The sequence below is a fragment of the Garra rufa genome, chromosome 4, assembly GCF_049309525.1.
Source record: "Garra rufa chromosome 4, GarRuf1.0, whole genome shotgun sequence".
Lineage (NCBI taxonomy): Eukaryota > Metazoa > Chordata > Actinopteri > Cypriniformes > Cyprinidae > Garra > Garra rufa.
In genome coordinates, this window is record NC_133364.1 from 31,664,038 (window position 1) to 31,682,293 (window position 18,256).

Consider the following 18,256-nt stretch of genomic DNA (forward strand, 5'->3'; position numbering starts at 1 on the left):
ACTACTGATGTGGTATGTGACGCAAGACCACGTTGGAGAATGGCTTGAATACAGAGAGATAAGTTGTCAGGATTCTGCTGGTAAGGACAATGTATTCCCTTCGCATTTGAATTTGTTCACCCTCGCAGGGAGTGATAAATTCAGGTCATAGTGCAGAAGATTTCCAAGTGGTTTGTCATTAGCCAGGTGATATATTGGGATCCGGTCTTGGACTGCAATGTGGTGTATCCAGTGTATTGACCGGTTGCTGTGTAGGGTGGACTGGTGGTGTGCATGCATGTAGAAATCCAAATTGTCAAAAATTAAGGAATATGTATGTGGTGGAGTTGGCCATGTCCCCGTCAACGGATCGGATGTGATCCTCACATCGTCATGTCCAGAAATCTGGTCCACGGCACTGCCTTCAACAACCTCTGATGTGATCCTCACCTCTTCATCTTGTCTAGCATGTTCTACGGCACTGCTTTCAGCTACCTCATCTGTTGTCATACATTAGACACATAGATATAAGACAGCATAACCACTTACATATCTTGAACATGAAAGTATCTCTATGTGTGTGAGTGTGAGTGTGTATCTGTATGTGTTATTTTTCACCTGATAATTGAAGATCTTCCATGCTTCGGAAGACATCACTGAGTAACAGCTCAGACTCACTTCTGTGGTCTATGGAGGTTTTGTTCTGTCCTTGATTGACAGACTGACATTCAGCTTCCAGAGTTATGAATTCTTCATTTTGCCTCTTTAGATGCCAAAGACCAAATCCACATTTGTTAGACAATTCCTTCTGCTTTCCAATAGCATTTTTGTGCACCGTTGAAATGCCAAATTTGCTGAGCCTTTCAAACACTGCCTTCTTCACACCCCCATATTGAAGAATGCAATTTATGTAGTGAGCGAACGCTGAGAGACGGGTTTCTCTACCTCTCAGTGCAATCGCAGCAGCAGCACAGGTGACAGGACGCGAGTGGTTTGTGATGGTTGAAAAGACAGACAAGAGGAGTGGTGAGAGGCGCTGGAGGTCTAACTCAAGGCTGCTAATTGAGAAAGATCTCAAATCTTCTGCTGAAGACCTCCACAACATGAAATTCTGGCTGGGGTCGCAAAGTGTTTTGCATTCACTTGCAATGACTGTAAGGATGATGACCTTCACTTCCTTAAGAAGCTCCTCATGCTTCATGATTAATTTGGCCGCCGCTTTCCATTTTTTGTTGTTTATGTGTTTCACCATCAAAGCATCCTCAGCCTCGCACACCTTTTGTTTAGGGCATTTGATGATGACCTGAAACGAGTCGAAGCAGTTCTAATGTGAAAATTATTAATTGTGAAAATCTACAATGTAGAGTAATGCATTCAACGACTACATTCACAGCAATGTTGACAAGTTTGTTAATAGGTCTATGAAGTTTCGAGTAACTTTGCAGCATATCATTACTTTTACAGTAAAGATCTAAATAAGCTATCAAGACCATGCAACGTCTGTACTTCCAATAGGCTACTACAAAGTTCACAAGTTGTCTCAGTCTGCTACTCATGGTATGACAGAATTTTTAAAAACAAAGCCCTTGATATAATCATCTGACAGACACGAATATATAAACAGCTTTAGTTAAAGCGTTTGAAAACAGGTCTAGTACAAGTAAACATATCAATAAATGATGTTGCTCCCAGGGTAACTGGTGGGCAACATATCTGTAATGAAAATCAGGCTGTTCTTAACGATGTTAAAACATAAGTAACAATACAACTATCATACCTCGGTGGTGCTGCGTCGAATATTAGCTCTTCCAGGACTTGCAGGTTTATGGCAGAACTTCTTCAAGGCCCTGGGGGTCTTCGACGGAGTAGGCTCACGTTCTCTTTTATCTGAACGACCTGTAATTGTTTCTACTGCGGAGGCTTCCTCGTTCTTTTCATCCTCCACCCATCTCCAGTACACCGGCAAGTCACGTTCAAGTCTCGATAAAAGATTGAGACACACCTTACAAATCCTATTCGACTTTATCGATGTTTTAACTACTGCCACTCCGACATGCAGTAGTCTCTCGGCAATACTTAGTTGTTTCTTCTGTTTATCGAAAATGCTTGCTGAATGTACAAGCACACCCGCAATTCTCATATTTTTTTCACAAAAACGGCAACAGTCATTAGGCTCCATTACAATAACATTTGGTCGCTTACAGAAATCTCTTCATCAAACTTTACCGCGAAACACTTTCCCATCAATTATTTTCCGTCGCACTGACTACGTCACCTTCTTCGTTGCTCTGATTGGTTGAAGCGCTATCCTATTGCGTGCATAGGGATTTTGAGAGACAACCGTTTATCCCGCCCCTCGGAGGAAGCCGCGTCTATGGAGAGTTTCCAGACTAAACATCTTGATGTAAGTCTGGCTCGCCAGGCTAAATTAAGGAGGTAAATTCATAACCACAGAAGGTAAGGAGGCCAGTTTATTGCCTGATCCGAAGGATGCTTCTTTTTACATGGGAAATGAAAAAGTTGCTATTTTTCGTAGTCCGAAGTTGTTTTTGTTATACTTGGACTTTTGGATCCATACAGTACTTGTCAGGGAATGAGCACCCACTGCTGGCTGAACTAAAATTACCTCCAGCAGCAAACTAATTTTCCAGAAAGGGTCTCCCATCCTTCTACTGACCAAGTTTGGGCCTGCTTAGCTTAAGTGAGCAACCAGTCACTAGCTAATGCATGCAACAGTTGAACTTGGTATTTGGGCTTCAATAAACCTTTTTCACAAAGGTAGCGCATCCTGACAGACTCAATACGGCCAGCAGAATGCGCTACCACCTCAAAAAATGTGGTCAAATTCATAATTAAGGTAGGGAATTCATGACCACCATAATTTTTGATCGTACAGATAAGAGCAATACATCAATTGGATTTTTAAAGGGTCTACTTTTATTTGTATATGCTCATAATAAAAACAAAAGATTGTAAGTTTGGGGGAAAAAAAAAACAGGGTGTTGTCTGCCACGTTGTTCTCCATGATTTTCCTTCAGAAATGTGTCATTAAAATGAACTGGAACTCAGCAAATAGACGATCCAGAGACATGAGAGATACATCTAGAAAAAAACTTGCTACTTTTAAGTTTTATCAAAAACAAGTATTCTGTGATAAAGTAATCCATATGAAACCAATGTCCAGTTTATCCAGTTGGAGCAAATTCATTTTAATTTTAATTTGATCACGCCCACAAGCTACTTTCGCTTTCATATTAAAAATCAAGCGAGACTTTTCAAGTTCATCTCGGTTACTGTTCGTTTTTGGAAGAAGACGCACTGTGAGGAATAAGGCTTATATTTACCTCCATCAGAGGAAGAACACGATGTGACGCACGGCTTCCAACAGAGGAGACATTTACAGTATATAGTCGTTCTTTTATTAGCCTACTTGCATTCGCTGTTTTTGTGTTACTGTCACATAACCTGTACACATTTTACTAGTTAGACTTTTTCCAAAACATAATTCCTGACTACATCAAGTGAAACATTATGAAGTAGCCTACGTTTCATTTCATTGCATCTAAATGTCTCACAACACCAGGATGTTTTTTAATGTTCTAGAAAATGATGCAATAAAAAAAATAGTGTTTACACTATAACATGAATGATAGAGTCTAAGAATGTTAAGACAACATGTATTGTATAATAAGCATGCTTGTGCTGATGAAAACTAGTCCAGGATCACAAATTATCGATTTTTCTTTTATGTCAAAAATCATTAGAATATTAAGTAAAAATAAGATAGTTTGTAAATTTCCTACTGTAAATATATCAAAACTTAATTTTTTATTGGCAATATACTGCTCAATATTTCGATTTTTTTTTTTGTACCCTCAGGTTGCAGATTTTCAAATAGTTGTCTCAGCCAAATATTGTATTAACAAACCATACATCAATGGAAAACCTTCAGATAATGTATGTATTTCAATGTAATGTATTTCAAATTTACCCTTATTACGGATTACAAAATATTAAATTAAATATATCCTTCCAATGAATTTCTACATTAAAAAAATAATTTTGAAAATGAGCTATGTAATTTACGCAAACAGTCTGTTGAAAACACAAAACATATATATATATATATTTTTTAGATGAAATTTGTATTTTTGGAAGATTAGATTAATTATTTTTGGAAAGCATTGCAGGACTGGCTGGTAGAGAAACTAATGCTGATGATACACTGGGCAACTTTTTGAGCAATGTTGCTGGGCAACTTTGGCAAATGTTGCCGTAAACAGGCAGCCAGGTGTGATACAGAGCCCACAACAGATCTAAATTTTCCAGATAGGAATGTTTTACCCATTCTCAATGAGAAAGTGCCCAAGCAACATTGCTCAAAAAAAGTTGCCCGATAAAATTGCTCAAAAAGTTGCCCAGTGTATCATCAGCATAAACCATTTAAATTTCAAAAGTGAAAGTTTTAGAAGATTCTACACCTAAAGTGTTAGTTTTACTATTTAAAAAAACTAATACATAAATAAAATTACAGTTATGCCATATTATTGATTAATTTTTTTGCTATAAGTGTGTCACCTTTATCTCTATAGCACTTTATACAGAACAGATTGTTTAAACGATATTACATAAAAATTTCAGTGATGCAGACAGAATTAAATTCTGCTGTAAAGCAACTCTAATTAAAATGTTGGTAGGTGTAGAGAGGGCTTTATTGCTTAAAAAGGCAGCATCCATTTAATAATTTTCATAAATATACTGTTTTACAGATTTTGTTGTTGTATTCTGTGCATTTGGACAGTAATTTTAGACAGCAGTGTGTGAACGAGACTTTTGTTTTGTTCTGGCGATTTGACGTCATAAGGATGAGTCGCGCTCTGTATCTGTTCTGAAGAGAGGTATGTGTTTTTAAGCGTTTATTGTGTGTTATTCTATACAAACCGTTCAATCAACTCTGTTGTTTTCACAGGCGATGGAGAACGAATTATTTGTTATTGAGCATTTACACATTAGTGCTTTATTATGTTATATTATTATTATTATTATTCTGTTGTTAATAATGTCTTGTGTTAATCATATTTAACATATTTGTAGTAATGAAGTAATGCGCTTCTGCACACGAGTAACGTAAAAAGTGCGTCTTATTTCGCTCCCTATATCGTGAATCATTTAGCGTAAACACGAATTCAGTCACTGGCAAGTGGTAACAGTTAGATACATGAACAGAGTTTTATGAAATTCTGAGCTGAATCAATTGATTCGCAAAATGATTCACAGTTTCAATACTTGGGCGGCTCAAAACAATGCAACGAGAACAAACATGACCTTTTTTATAAACCAGTTTTGTTTTGATGAAGGTGTAACCGTTAATATTAAATATAATAAAGACGTAATTTTATATCAAATATGAATCATAACCCGATAAGAAATATCTGTATATGGTGCTCATTTATTAGTTTATAGTGCTAGTTTCCAGTCAGGTAATTTAAAGTCGTTAACTATCACTCTGACTGCCTCCATTACCAGTGTGCTGACTACTTAGGGAGCTGATTGAGACCCACCCAGAGATTTACTTTCCATTTATGTTTTTCTTTCTGTTATTCTCGTCTTAAACAGGACGAAGTGTCCAAACACACAGAAAAACACCTGGTGAAGCAACTGAGATCCACAAGACGCACTATTGTAAAGATGGCGTTTATCAAAGTGGAGAGTGAAGACATGAAGATTGAAGAAGCATTCAGTGTCAAACAAGAGGATACTGACACACAAACAGGTTGGTTTTTCATGTGGACTAAAATGTTGAGATCACATGACGTGAAAAATACTATTACACGCAGCTGGAAAGATCTTACTTTCATGTTACACATTCATTATTACAACATGTTACACTTTTCGTTACTAAACAGGGCTCTAGATGAACTTTTTGCACTGGTGAGCCTAGTTTTTGATAGCATCGCATTTAACACCTCAGTTTTACAAGTTCACTTTTTATTAAGCGCTGTCCATATAGGCAATATTGACTTGTAAATGAATAACAAACAATCTGGTCAAACATAAAGCTCTTTATTTGAAGCACAATTTTACAAGAAAGGTAACTTACTGAAAAAGTGTTGGTGTTTAAAGTGCTTCACTGAGCTTCATTACACTTTGTTTATTAAGAGCTTCATGAGATATGTCTGCGATACATTCCTGAGCGTTGCAAAAACATGTAGAAACCTTTGAAGCTCCCCTGAGCGCAAACACAAATATGCTGATCGGGTGAGTCGCACATGCTGCTCCTAAATATTTTTTCATAGTCTCACGTAGTAGTTTTTCTTTTTTTGCCCTTGAACGGCTGGTCGCACCGGTGTGACCTCAGATTTTTTTAGTCGCACCATTGAGAAATTAGGTCGCACGCACTCTAGAGTCCTGCTAAATATATACAGCCTTAATAATTGTTTTGTGAAACAGAAATCTAAATCTACTTCTGAATTAAAAACAGTGGAAAACCATACATTTCCATTACTTTATGACTTTTTCTAACAAAAACAGATGTAAGTGATCAACTGTACATTTACTGTAAAAAAAAAAAACTGGACATTTTTTGTCTACAATTGATTTTCCTTTTCTCATCCTGAGCTTGTTGTGCTTGTGCTTGTTGTATTGGTGTCTTGTAAACATAATTTTCTTTCTATGCAGATGGAAGCTACTTGGAAGCTAACAATATTTAGAGCTTTATAAAATTTAGAGAGTAAGAAACATTTAGTTACAAATAATGGGTTGGCAATATACTTGTAGACACTGGTATAAATTTGTCAACAAGTGAAGATTTTGAACTATCATCACGGGTTACATGCTCATGTCCCATTGCTGAGCAACGTAGTCATGAACACTTACCATTTTCAGAGGTTTTTAAGCATTGCGTTTTGAAAAAGAGTGATTTTAAGCTGTTGAAATGCTGTCAGCCCGCAAAAGAGAACTCATTTTATTGTACGTGCTGTCTGAGAGACTGTTCACAGAGCGTGCCGTGCGAGTATTGAACAGAGTATTTTTTCCACTTTATAGGCCTTGAATGGTTACGTACACACACTCGTATGTCTCAAAATGCCCATCTTTGCAAGTATCCTCATGAACAGTAGATGAAAGCAAACAACTAAGAAAGTGAAAGCAAACAGCTGAGAAAAAAAACGCATGTGTAACAGTAAATTGGATCCGGGCAGCTCTTAGAGTGATAGCAGTCTGTTTTATATTACTGCTGTCATTCATGTTAATCAAACAAAAGAGAAAGAAAATCTCTCACTGCTCTTGACTAAATCACTTTTGTAATTTGAATAAGAAGAAATATATTAGTGATGCTCCGATTGATCGGCAACCGATCATGGTTGGCCGATATTGGCTAAAAATAGCTTGATCGGCGAACCCCAAAAGCGCCGATCAAAAAAGCCGATCACTTGACGTAAATTACTCACGCAACTTTTTCACATGTGCATGCACGGTGCCTAGGTAAACAACAGCAGAGCGGAGCTTACCAGTGGCAACATGCAACATGAGTACTAAATTCTTTATTAGTTTTGTAAGGGTAGTCTTGTTATTGGGCATGTGACTAAGTTGTGCGTGTACAGAGCGCTGACTGTAGTTTTGCCGGAGAAGTTAAAGTATACTTTCGGTTTCATTCTGAGTGGTGAATGTGCGTGCTTGAATGTAAATGAATGTATCTTTCTATACCCGTCATATTGCAATAATGTTACCGCTGTATGTCTGATTGTTGTCATCAGTTCATGTTGTAGTTCAGTCCATATAGAATGAGGAGAAACGGTGCGCGTTTAATTCACGGATGTTTAGCGCCATTTTATCGCATCGTAATTCTAATGAACGCATATAGATGTTACTGAGGTGAATGTTTATGTTTCCTATATACAGACAGATTCTGATATATCATATTTAATTCAGCCTAAACCACATTTTACTACCTTTATCCTAATGACTGCAATGCTGGATAATATAATTCTTACATCATCTTAAAAATCAGCTACAAATAACAAGCAAAGAACATTTACAATATCAAAGGACATAGCCTAGTCTAGTGCGAGGTGCACTTTAATATAAATAAATCTCTTCCCCATGCGGCGCGTTAAGGCGACGTGGCCACTCTATGCGTGTGTTTATATCACGACAAGTTTCTGAAGCATCCTAGAACCGACTCTCTGCACTGCATCGCTAAAGTTAGGCGCCTTTTTGACGGATAATAATAATCGTCTTGCTATCGTCAAACCCTGGTGAAAAAAACAGCATATGCTGCTTCGGTATGTTTTGGTGCTGGGATGCTGGTTTTAGCTGGTTTATGCTGGTCCTTTGCTGGTTCATGCTGGTTCTTTGGCTGGTTAATGCTGGTCCTTGACCAGCAACATGACCAGCATAAACCAGCAAAGGACCAGCATAAACCAGCAAAGGGCCAGCATAAACCAGCAAAGGGCCAGCATAAACCAGCAAAGGACCAACATAAACCAGCTTAAACCAGCATCCCAGCATTGTATTGTCGATACACGATACTATCGTCTCCAACCCTAACTTGGTGGTTCTTCAAGATCTTGACTGTAGCCTATTTCTAGAGTTTTTTTTTTTTTTTCAATATAGTTAATTTAGAGTTAGTTTCATTTCTACAAATGGTGCAAACTCTGCTAGATTATAGATAAAAGATTCCCATTCCCCTGCCATTCTGTGATCGGCAGTGATCGGCAATCGGCAGATCATGATCTTGGTGATCGGTAATCGGTGATCGGCCCCAAGCATCTCTAAAATATATATTGAGTTTACACAGTGAAGAAAATGCAGTGTTACACTTGATTATCTTTGTACAATGCATTTATTTGTTATTTGTTCTCCAACAGTCCAAGCATGCCTATAGATAGGCCTAAAGGACAGTACATAAAACAAACTTGTAAGGAAAAAAATGTAAATAATTGCAAATAATAATAAATCTTTTACAGACTAACCTGTAGGTAGTTACAGGTGGCAAATATTTATCTTTATGGCTCGATTAGCTGATGCAGCTCTAATATCAATAATACACTTCATTAACTAGTTGAGTTGTACAGTGTATTCAGATAAACTTAAAACTTAAAGGGATAGCTCACCCAAAAATGAAAATTTAATGTTTTAATGATTTATCAGGGCATCCAAGATGTAGGTGACTTTGTTTCCTCAGAAGAACACAAACAAAGATTTTTAACGAAAACCGGTGCAGTCTGCCAGACAAATAATGAAAGTGGATGGGCACCAGACCTTTAAAAGTAAACAAAAACATGCACAGACAAATCCAAATTACACCCTGCGACTGGTGACGATCCATTGATGACCTAAGACACGAAACGATCGTTTTTTGTGAAAAACTGAACAGTATTTATATCATTTTTTACCTTTGATACACAGCCACGTCCATCTGTTCTGAGCATGAGCTTATCATCTGGCTCGTTACATGTGAACGCGCTCTGGCGTAGTATACGCAAACGCCGTAAGGGGAAATCGGTGAAAAGTCCCGGATGAATTTGCGCAAGCAAACTTAATCTTTTAGCTTTAAATCAGTTTGAACAATGAGGATAAGTGCAAGTAATTACCATTTTGAATAGCCACTATACCCACAATCTCTGTGCTCTGTGTAAACAATGAGTGTTGTATACATGCGACAGATCGCTTCCAGCATTTGCGTATACTACGCCAGAGCGCGTTCACATGTCACGAGCCGGATGATAAACTCGTGCTCATGACAGATGGACGTGGCTGTGTATCAAAGGTAAAAAATGATATAAATACTGTTCAGTTTCTCGCAAAAAACGATCGTTTCGTGTCTTAGGACATCAATGTATCGTCACGAGCCGCAAGGTGTAATGTGGATTTAGACTGCACCGGTTTTCGTTAAAAATCTTTGTTTGTGTTCTGCTGAGGAAACAAAGTCACCTACATCTTGGATGCCCTGGGGGTAAGCAGATAAACATCAAATTTTCGTTTTTGGGTGAACTATCCCTTTAATATAATTTTGTCACTGAAATGAGTTTTGAGATAGAGGGCTTGACATTAATCAAATTAAAATGTATTTATAAAGCACCATTCATTTTAAAATATGTTTGAACTCCATTCGTTACTCAGACTACATGAGATTTATGTTTTAAATATATAAATATGCATATTCATTATATTTGAATAGACAAATATGAAATGTTGGTAAAAAATGCAGTGAAACTTTTTGACTCACCAGATTCATTCAAAATTGCTGAAACATTCAGTAACAAAACACTGCTGTTTGTTGCTGTTCTGTTGTGATCTTTGTTTTGGACTATTTTCATCAGTTCATTTTACATTATGTCCATATGCCATTAAACTGGGGTTAACGTATTTGTCTTTCTCTTTTTTTTTTTTTTTGTTTAGACCTGATGGTGCTGAAAGTAGAGAGTCAAGACCTGACTAAAACAGAAGAGAAACAACATGATTTCATAACTGAAGAAGTATCATTTTGTTGTTTACAGACTGAAAACACTACCTCTCAAAGAGCTGAGGAGACTGAAATCATAAGTAATTTTACCTGCCAGGAGTGCGGAAAGAATTTCGGTAAAAAAAGAAAGCTCAAAATCCATATGAAAGTTCACACTGGAGAGAAGCCTTACACCTGCCAACAGTGTGGAAAGCGTTTCCCAAGAAAAGATAACCTTAAGATTCACATGAGAATTCACACTGGAGAAAAGCCGTTCGTTTGTGGTCAGTGTGGAAAGCGTTTCCCACATAAAGCAACCTTTTATACTCACATGAGAATTCACACCGGAGAGAAGCCTTACACCTGCAAACTGTGTGGAAAAACCTTAAATCGAAAAGGAAATCTCAAGGCTCACATGAGAGTTCACACTGGAGAGAAGCCTTTCACATGTGATCAATGTGGTAAATGTTTTGTACGCAAGGAAGGCCTTAGTAAGCACATGGAAAATCACTCTAAAGAAAACTATTTTATCTGTCAACAGTGTGGAATGAGTTTCACAGACAGGAATCACCTTCAGAGGCATGTAATGACTCACATTGGACAGGAGCCTTTCATGTGTCAACACTGTGGAAAGACTTGCTCAAAAAAAGCCAACCTCAAGACTCACATGAGAATTCACACTGGAGAGAAGCCTTTCACATGCCAACAGTGTGGAAAAAGTTTCAGACAGAAAGTAACCCTTCAGATACACATGAGAGTTCACACCACAGAGAGGCCTTTTCGCATGTCTTCAGTGTGAATTTGACATCAAATCGATCTGAAAAAGTTATTTGCAAACTCATTGTGGCAAGAAATTGCAGTGTTCTGAGTGTGGTAAGAGGTTTAGAAAAAGAGGCAATTGAAAAATGTTCTTGTGCACTCAGTCAGGAAGGTACACTGTAGCATTAAATTCACTTTCAACAGCTTTAAGTCCATTGTAAGTCTTACATTTTATAAATGGTGGAGGAAGTCTTAAAAATCTTTGCAGAGGTTTTACATTTTTGAAGAACAGGGGGGATGCTTCAAAAGGCAAAAATGTTATTATTGTCTTGTTAACTGATTTGCAAGCAAACAGAGATTTGTGGTGCATTTAAGTAGATGTAATGGGAAACTGTAAATCTAACTTGTAGTTCAATTCGTTTGGTTCATTTGGTCAGGACCAACAAGGAAAATGATACATTTGGTCCTGGTCTGCTTAGTGTTCACACTGGCATTTTTGACAGCAAAATTAAAGATACCGAACCTAAAGGCATAGTGATATGTTCACAACCTGATTGGTTGGGTTGAATGACGTGTATTTCTAGACGGAACTTACAGAACATTCCAAACAAATGGAAATAGTGCATTTGATTAAAGCATTCACTGATTGCCAATTTCAGTCGAAAACACTTAAAAAAACCTGCTGGACTAAGTGCGCTCATTGTTGCGTGTATATGATTTTATTTTCACCACCTGCAAACTCTCAAAAAGCTCACAAAAGGCACTTTATCTCCTCATTGCTCTACGTTTGCTCTGCTCATTTTGTTTTGGATACACCAATTGTTCCCTTCGTGAAATCATTTAGCAGAACATCGCATCTTGTCATTACTTTCTGTTTTTGGTTCTTTTAAAAGTATTTGTTTCATGTTGCATTCATGTTTCATTCAAACCGCACCAGAGTTGGTTTGTAAGCGGACCGAAACCCATCTTATTAGCGTCTCTGTCCGCTTGTTTGGTGCACACCAGCGTTCACACTTACTCAAGCAAGCGCACCAGAGTTTGTTTTAATTGAACCAAATATTACAAGTGTGAACACACCATAACAGGAAATGTTACATTTTTGGATTGATTGGATTGGAACCAGTATAGTTGTGTTAAGATGTTAAGCTTTTTTTTTTTAAAACAGTTTATTAAGTCTGTGCTTTTTGCGTCCAGGAATTTGAGGTAAAGACTGATGGCGCTTTTCCACTGCATAGTACAAATTGGTACGGCTTGGTACTTCTGGGGGGTTTTCCACTGTGTAGTGTACCTAGTACCTGGTACTTTTTTAGTACCACTTCTGTCGAGGTTCCATACTGAGCCATACTGATACTAAAATGTGATGTGTAAGCACTGTAGATGACTGATGTCCCTTTTCCACCAAAGCAGTTTGAGTGCTGGTTCGGAGCCAGAGCCTAGTTGCAAATTGGTTCTTTGTCTTTTGAACACCCAAAGCACAAGCTCTGAACTAGGAAAAGTTGTTCATAATTAAGTAGCACCAAAACATTGCTGGTCTAGAAGTAAGAACCACTTGCTTCAGGGGCTGGGGCTGGGGTTGAGGTCATCGTGACCAACAAGACAAACAGAAACTTTTGACAGGGCTTTCTCTGAAATTGCAGCTAAACACATTGGATTCGCTGTGATTGGATGCCGATGTAGGTTCGCAAAGCCATTAGGCTTGTTCGGCACTGTGTCGAGTGGTTGGCGTGTGGCGTCTAAGTACCACTAGAGCAATTCAAAACCTTAAGTCATCTGCTCTCTTTTTTTCCCTCTCTTTGGCATCGATGCATCTCAAGCAAGCCTGGTGTGTTTGTGTTTGCCGCTGCTGTACTAGCATTGCTGGGAAAGACGAGACATATTCAGTGCTGTAAGACCTGGCTCTGTGGTGGCTCTCTAGCCTGTGGAAAAGCAAACCGGTTCTTAGAAGGCTCACCAATTGAACCAACTCGGAACCAGCAATAGCACTAGCTCTGAACTAGAGGTTCCTGTTGGTGGAAAAGGGACCAGTTTGTTCAGAGAGTATCATCGCTACCACTGAATTTGCTACACGAGACACCAAACAGCAACAGCCACTTGCTTTAAACAACCATCACACGCAACTTGGGAAAAAGAAATGGCTGTATTGTGGTCAATAAAGGAGTTGGTAGAACAACTATAAGGATCAGTCTATAATCCCACCCACTTTGAAGCGGTACTAAACGGCAATGGAAAAGCAAGCAATGGAGTCGTGCTGAGCCGAGTCGTACCACACAGTGGAAGAGGCCTTAGTTATTTTGTGTCAATTTCTTCTCAAGTCATGTTTGATCTTGTGAGTCTCCGTGAGAGCTCATGTCACTGTCACTGAATGTCACTGAAATCGTTCCTACAGTCAACAAATGTCACTTTCCTGCTTCCTTTATTTTAGGTTCCCACCACTCATCCTTCACCATGGACATTTATTTATCAGCACATCTGTTCTTGCTTTATTTCTTTGTCAATCAATTTAAGTTTCTCTTTGTTCACCCTTCAGTTGTCTGGTATTGTTTCTGCTTATTTCACAACATGGGTTACTATTTGGATTATCTTCTGTTGGTTTCTTTAAAGAACTGTTTTATTTTGTAATTTGTCTTCATCTTTGGAACTGTACTTTACAAACTGCAGAGAGTTTAGAACAGAATATTCACTGCAAAACCTCATGCAAAGTCTTTGTTTATTTGAAAATTAGGAGAAAAACATTGTATTGCTGCTTTAGTTCAGTGTGTTGAAGAACCTGCAAGTCTTCTTTAAAGAGTTCACCACTCGTTATGCTGATATTCTGAGATTTCATCTTCAGGTGCAACATCAAATTGACACTGATGCTGAAGATGATTTGTCCGAACTACTTGAACAGCAAAATGTTTCTGATGAATGCCATTGCCAGATCAGCAGTGAACAGATGCTTCAGCGCTTTTGTGAAGTTGAACTTGAATATATTGCGCCTGTGCAAATTCTGCTTGATTAAACCAGAGAATTCATTCATTCATTTCCAGTACCTTTCAAGGCTTTGTTGAGTAAGAGTGTTCAAAATGACAATTGGGCAATACTTAACTCGAAAAAACACTGACTAGAAATGTACATAAAAAAAAGAATATCTACCTTTTATCTTTAAAGACTCAGACTCGACTAGGATTTAATCAAACCTAAAACTAATCAACACGCTGTCTTTGGCTGCTTTTGAGCAGATTTTAAACCCCTTCCTTTAGCAGGAATGAGTGCAGTCCCACTCATTGGACATGCTTAGTCTTATTGTATTTCACATTACCGCTGTCAAATGATTAATCGTGATTAATCGCATCCAAAATAAAACTTTGTTTACATACGCTATGTGTGCGTATTGTGTATATTTACTACTTTTTTCTGTAGCCTGAGCTAAGCAAATTAGCCAATTTTGTTTAAAAGAAGGACTGCAGAAATGCTTATACTATAGATTTAATTCAGCAAATGTATAATATTCTAATACTTAGTATGTCCTCCAGAACTTTAAGTACACTCTTCTGTACCTTGGCACTGAGTGTAGAAGTTCATGACAAATTGTCACATCTGTCCTGTTTAACTCTTGAAGGACGACCTCCTTACATGCCCTGGTCTTTAATGGGGAGTGTTGCTCAGCTCCTCTCTACAGATTCCCCCAAAGCTGCTCAAGAGTGTTAAGATTGGGTGAAATGCATGTCCACTGAAGGATTTTCATGTCGGAAGAATGCATATCACTGTGGTTGAATATTGGCCAACAACTCCAGTAATGAGGAGAGAGTAGCATCTTTGGTTTCAGTATTTTGTATTATGAGTTTATGACAACATTAATAAAGCACTATAAAAACACCTTCAGCACACCTACATTCCTATAGAAGAGCTTTACTACCACTTAAAGGAGTAGTTCACTTTCAGAACAAAAATTTACAGATAATGTACTCACCCTCTTGTCATCCAAGATGTTCATGTCTTTCTTTCTTCAGTCGTAAAGAAATGTTGTTTTTTGAGGAAAACATTTCAGGATTTCTCTCCATGGACTTTTTTTTAAAAACATTTACAACTTATATACTTTACTTTATAATCTCAAACGCTCGTCTTTTTTTTTTTTTTTTTTTTTTTTTAGAAAATAACCCATCGTTTTGCTAGATAAGACCCTTCTTTCCTTGGCTGTGATTGATTAAAGCTCTTTGAAGCTGCATTTTGGAAGTTCAAACTCAGGGGCACCATAGAAGTCCATTATATGGAGAGAAATCCTGAAATGTTTTACTCACAAAAAAAATTCCTTACGACTGAAGAAAGAAAGACATGAACATCTTGGATGACAAGGGGGTGAGCATTAAATAGCAGGACTCAGAAAAACATACAGTGCTGCTTGAAAGTTTGTGAACCCTATATATCCCAAACCATTGATAAGTTTCATTGTAACAATACAATCAATATGTAAGTGATTTTAATGTTGCAGCTGATTAGTATATACAGTGCTGTTCGAAAGTTTGTGAACCCTTTAAAATTTTCTATATTTCTGCGTAAATATGACCCAAAAGATCAGATTTTCATATCCTGAAAGTATACGAAGAGAACCCAATCAAACAAGTGAGAGGAGAAAAATATGTTCTGTCATTTATTTATTGAGAAAAAATATCCAGTGTTACATATCTGTGCATTGCAAAGTTATGTCATTATTTGCTTTCAGTATCTGGTGTGACCCCCTTTTGCTGCAGTAACTGAAGGTACAGTTTCTTGGTAATGCTGATCAGTCCTGCACAATAACATTGAGTTTTAGCCAATTCCTTAGTGCAGAACCACTTAAACTCTGTGATGTTGGTTGGTTTTCTTCCTGTTTGCTTAGGTCCTTCCACAACATTTTAATTTAAAGGGTCTGGACTTTGACTCAACCATTCCAAAACATTAACTTTGTTCTTTAAACATTCTTTGGTAGAATGACTTGTGCGCTTGGGGTTGTTGTCTTGCTGCATGAACCCTCGTTCTCTTGAGACTCTGTTCTTAAACAGATGTCTTGGTGTGTTCCTTTAGAATTTGCTGGTATAATTCTGAATGAATTGTTCCATCAACGATGGCAGGCTGTCCTGGCCAAGATGCTGCAAAACAGGCCCAAGCCATTATACCACCACCACCACCATGTTTCAAAGATGGGATAAGATTCTTAAGCTAGAATGCAGTGTTTTCTCCGAACATAATAGCTTCTCATTTAAACCAATAAGTTGTATTTTGGTTTCATCCATTCATGAAACCTTTCTCCAATAGTCCTCTGGCTTGTCCACGTGGTCTTCAGCAAGCAATTTTCTTTTTGGAGAACAGTGGCTTTCTTCTTGCAACTCTGCCATGCACACCATGGTTGCTCAGTGTTCTCCTGATGGTGGACTCATGAACAATACCATTAGTCAATGTGAGAAAGGCCTTTAGTTGCTTAGAAGTTACACTGGCAACCTCGCAGACTATTACACGTTCTCCTTCGGGGCGATCTTTGCTGGTCGATCCCTTCTTGGGAAGGTAACAGTGGTCTTGACTTTCCTATATTTGTACACAATCTGTCTGAGAGTGGATTTGTGGAGTCCAAACTCTTTAGAGATGGTTTTGTAAACTTTTCTAGCCTGATGAGCAACATCAACTCTTTTTCCGAGGTCCTTAGTAATGTCCTTTGTTTGTGGCACGATTCACTTCCGCAAACATGATCAGACTTCTATAGACTTGTATTTATTGAATAAAACTGGTCACATACTGATATTTGGAAGTCGTTGCATGGACTGAAAACACGTCTGCACAGATGGGATAATTTCACCTTTAAAATAACTGCTAATTCAAGAGTTTCACATACTTTTGCAACACACAGATAAGTAATACTGGATAATTTTTCTCAATAAATAAATGACAAAGAAAATATTTTTCTCTCACTTATGTTTAATTGGATTCTCTATCTACTTTCAGGACTTATATGAAAATCTGATGATGTTTTGAGTCATATTTATGCAGAAAAATAGAAAATTCTAAAGGGTTCACAAACTTTCAAACAGCAATCAGCTGTAACATTAAAGCCACTTACATATTGACTATATTGTTACAATATATTGTCTGATATATATCAGACAGTGAACTGTTATAATAACAGCATTATTATATCAAGTGAACAGTCAGTTCTTGAATTTAATGTGTTGGAAGCAAAAACAAATGATTGAGGGATTAGGACTTTGCTTTTTGCAGACCAGTCAAGTTTTTCCACACTGACTGAATCAATAATTTATTTTGAACCTTCCCAACTACACTGAGGCACTGTCAAGCTAGAATAGAAAAGGGTCCTGTCCAAACAATTTACTAGAATATCATATGCCTAAACATTATGATTTGTGCTCATGTCAGTTGCTAAAGTAGTCAAACCTATTAAGTAGAAGGGAGTGTCCCAATATTTTTGGCAACATAGTGTATATTTCACCACTAAATATCTCTGATATGTGTTTTCTACATGTAACTTTCTAGCCAAATAATCGTACTTGCAAAAACAGGACTTTTATTTCGGGCTGGCGATCTGACGTCATAATGCTGCGCCGCGCTCCACTGTTTGTGATTCGGCTGAAGAAAGGTTTGTGTTTTTAAGCATTTATATCGTTTAAATCAATTCAGAGCATTCATTCTGTTTTACAGGAGGTGTAAAACGAAATAAATATGATCGAATTTAATACTGTAATACCTTATCTAACTTTAGTACACGTTATTTTGGTAAATAAAGGACATCCACTCATGGGTAACAAGAAATATGCGTCTAATTTCGCTCCCTACATTGTGAATCAGTTTACAGTTAACACGAATTCAGCCACTGGACAGCAGTCAGTCTGAAGGCCTGGCTACTCGAGATTACTGGACAGATAGAGGATATACTATATAGTGACGAGAGAAACGGGGTTTTTCCAAACTCAAAGTCAGTTGAAAGTGATTCGAAGCGATAGTTTCACCTCGCATGCTGATCAAAACACTAACAACTAACTATAAACAAAACAAAGCACAAACGTTTTTATTAATGTCTATTTAATTAAATGTGATCAGCAAATTATTAAA

At 37.6% G+C, this 18,256-nt stretch overlaps 1 protein-coding gene across 1 annotated transcript; it reads left to right on the forward strand.

Annotated features, from left to right (window-relative positions):
• The first annotated feature begins 5,599 nt into the window (after positions 1 to 5,599).
• LOC141333877 (uncharacterized) lies at positions 5,600 to 14,538 on the forward strand. The gene is made up of 2 exons (XM_073839036.1): positions 5,600 to 5,752; positions 10,381 to 14,538. The coding sequence occupies exons 1-2, from the start codon at positions 5,668 to 5,670 to the stop codon at positions 11,220 to 11,222; spliced, it is 927 nt and encodes a 308-aa protein (XP_073695137.1). The 5' UTR covers positions 5,600 to 5,667; the 3' UTR covers positions 11,223 to 14,538.
• The last annotated feature ends 3,718 nt before the right edge of the window (positions 14,539 to 18,256 follow it).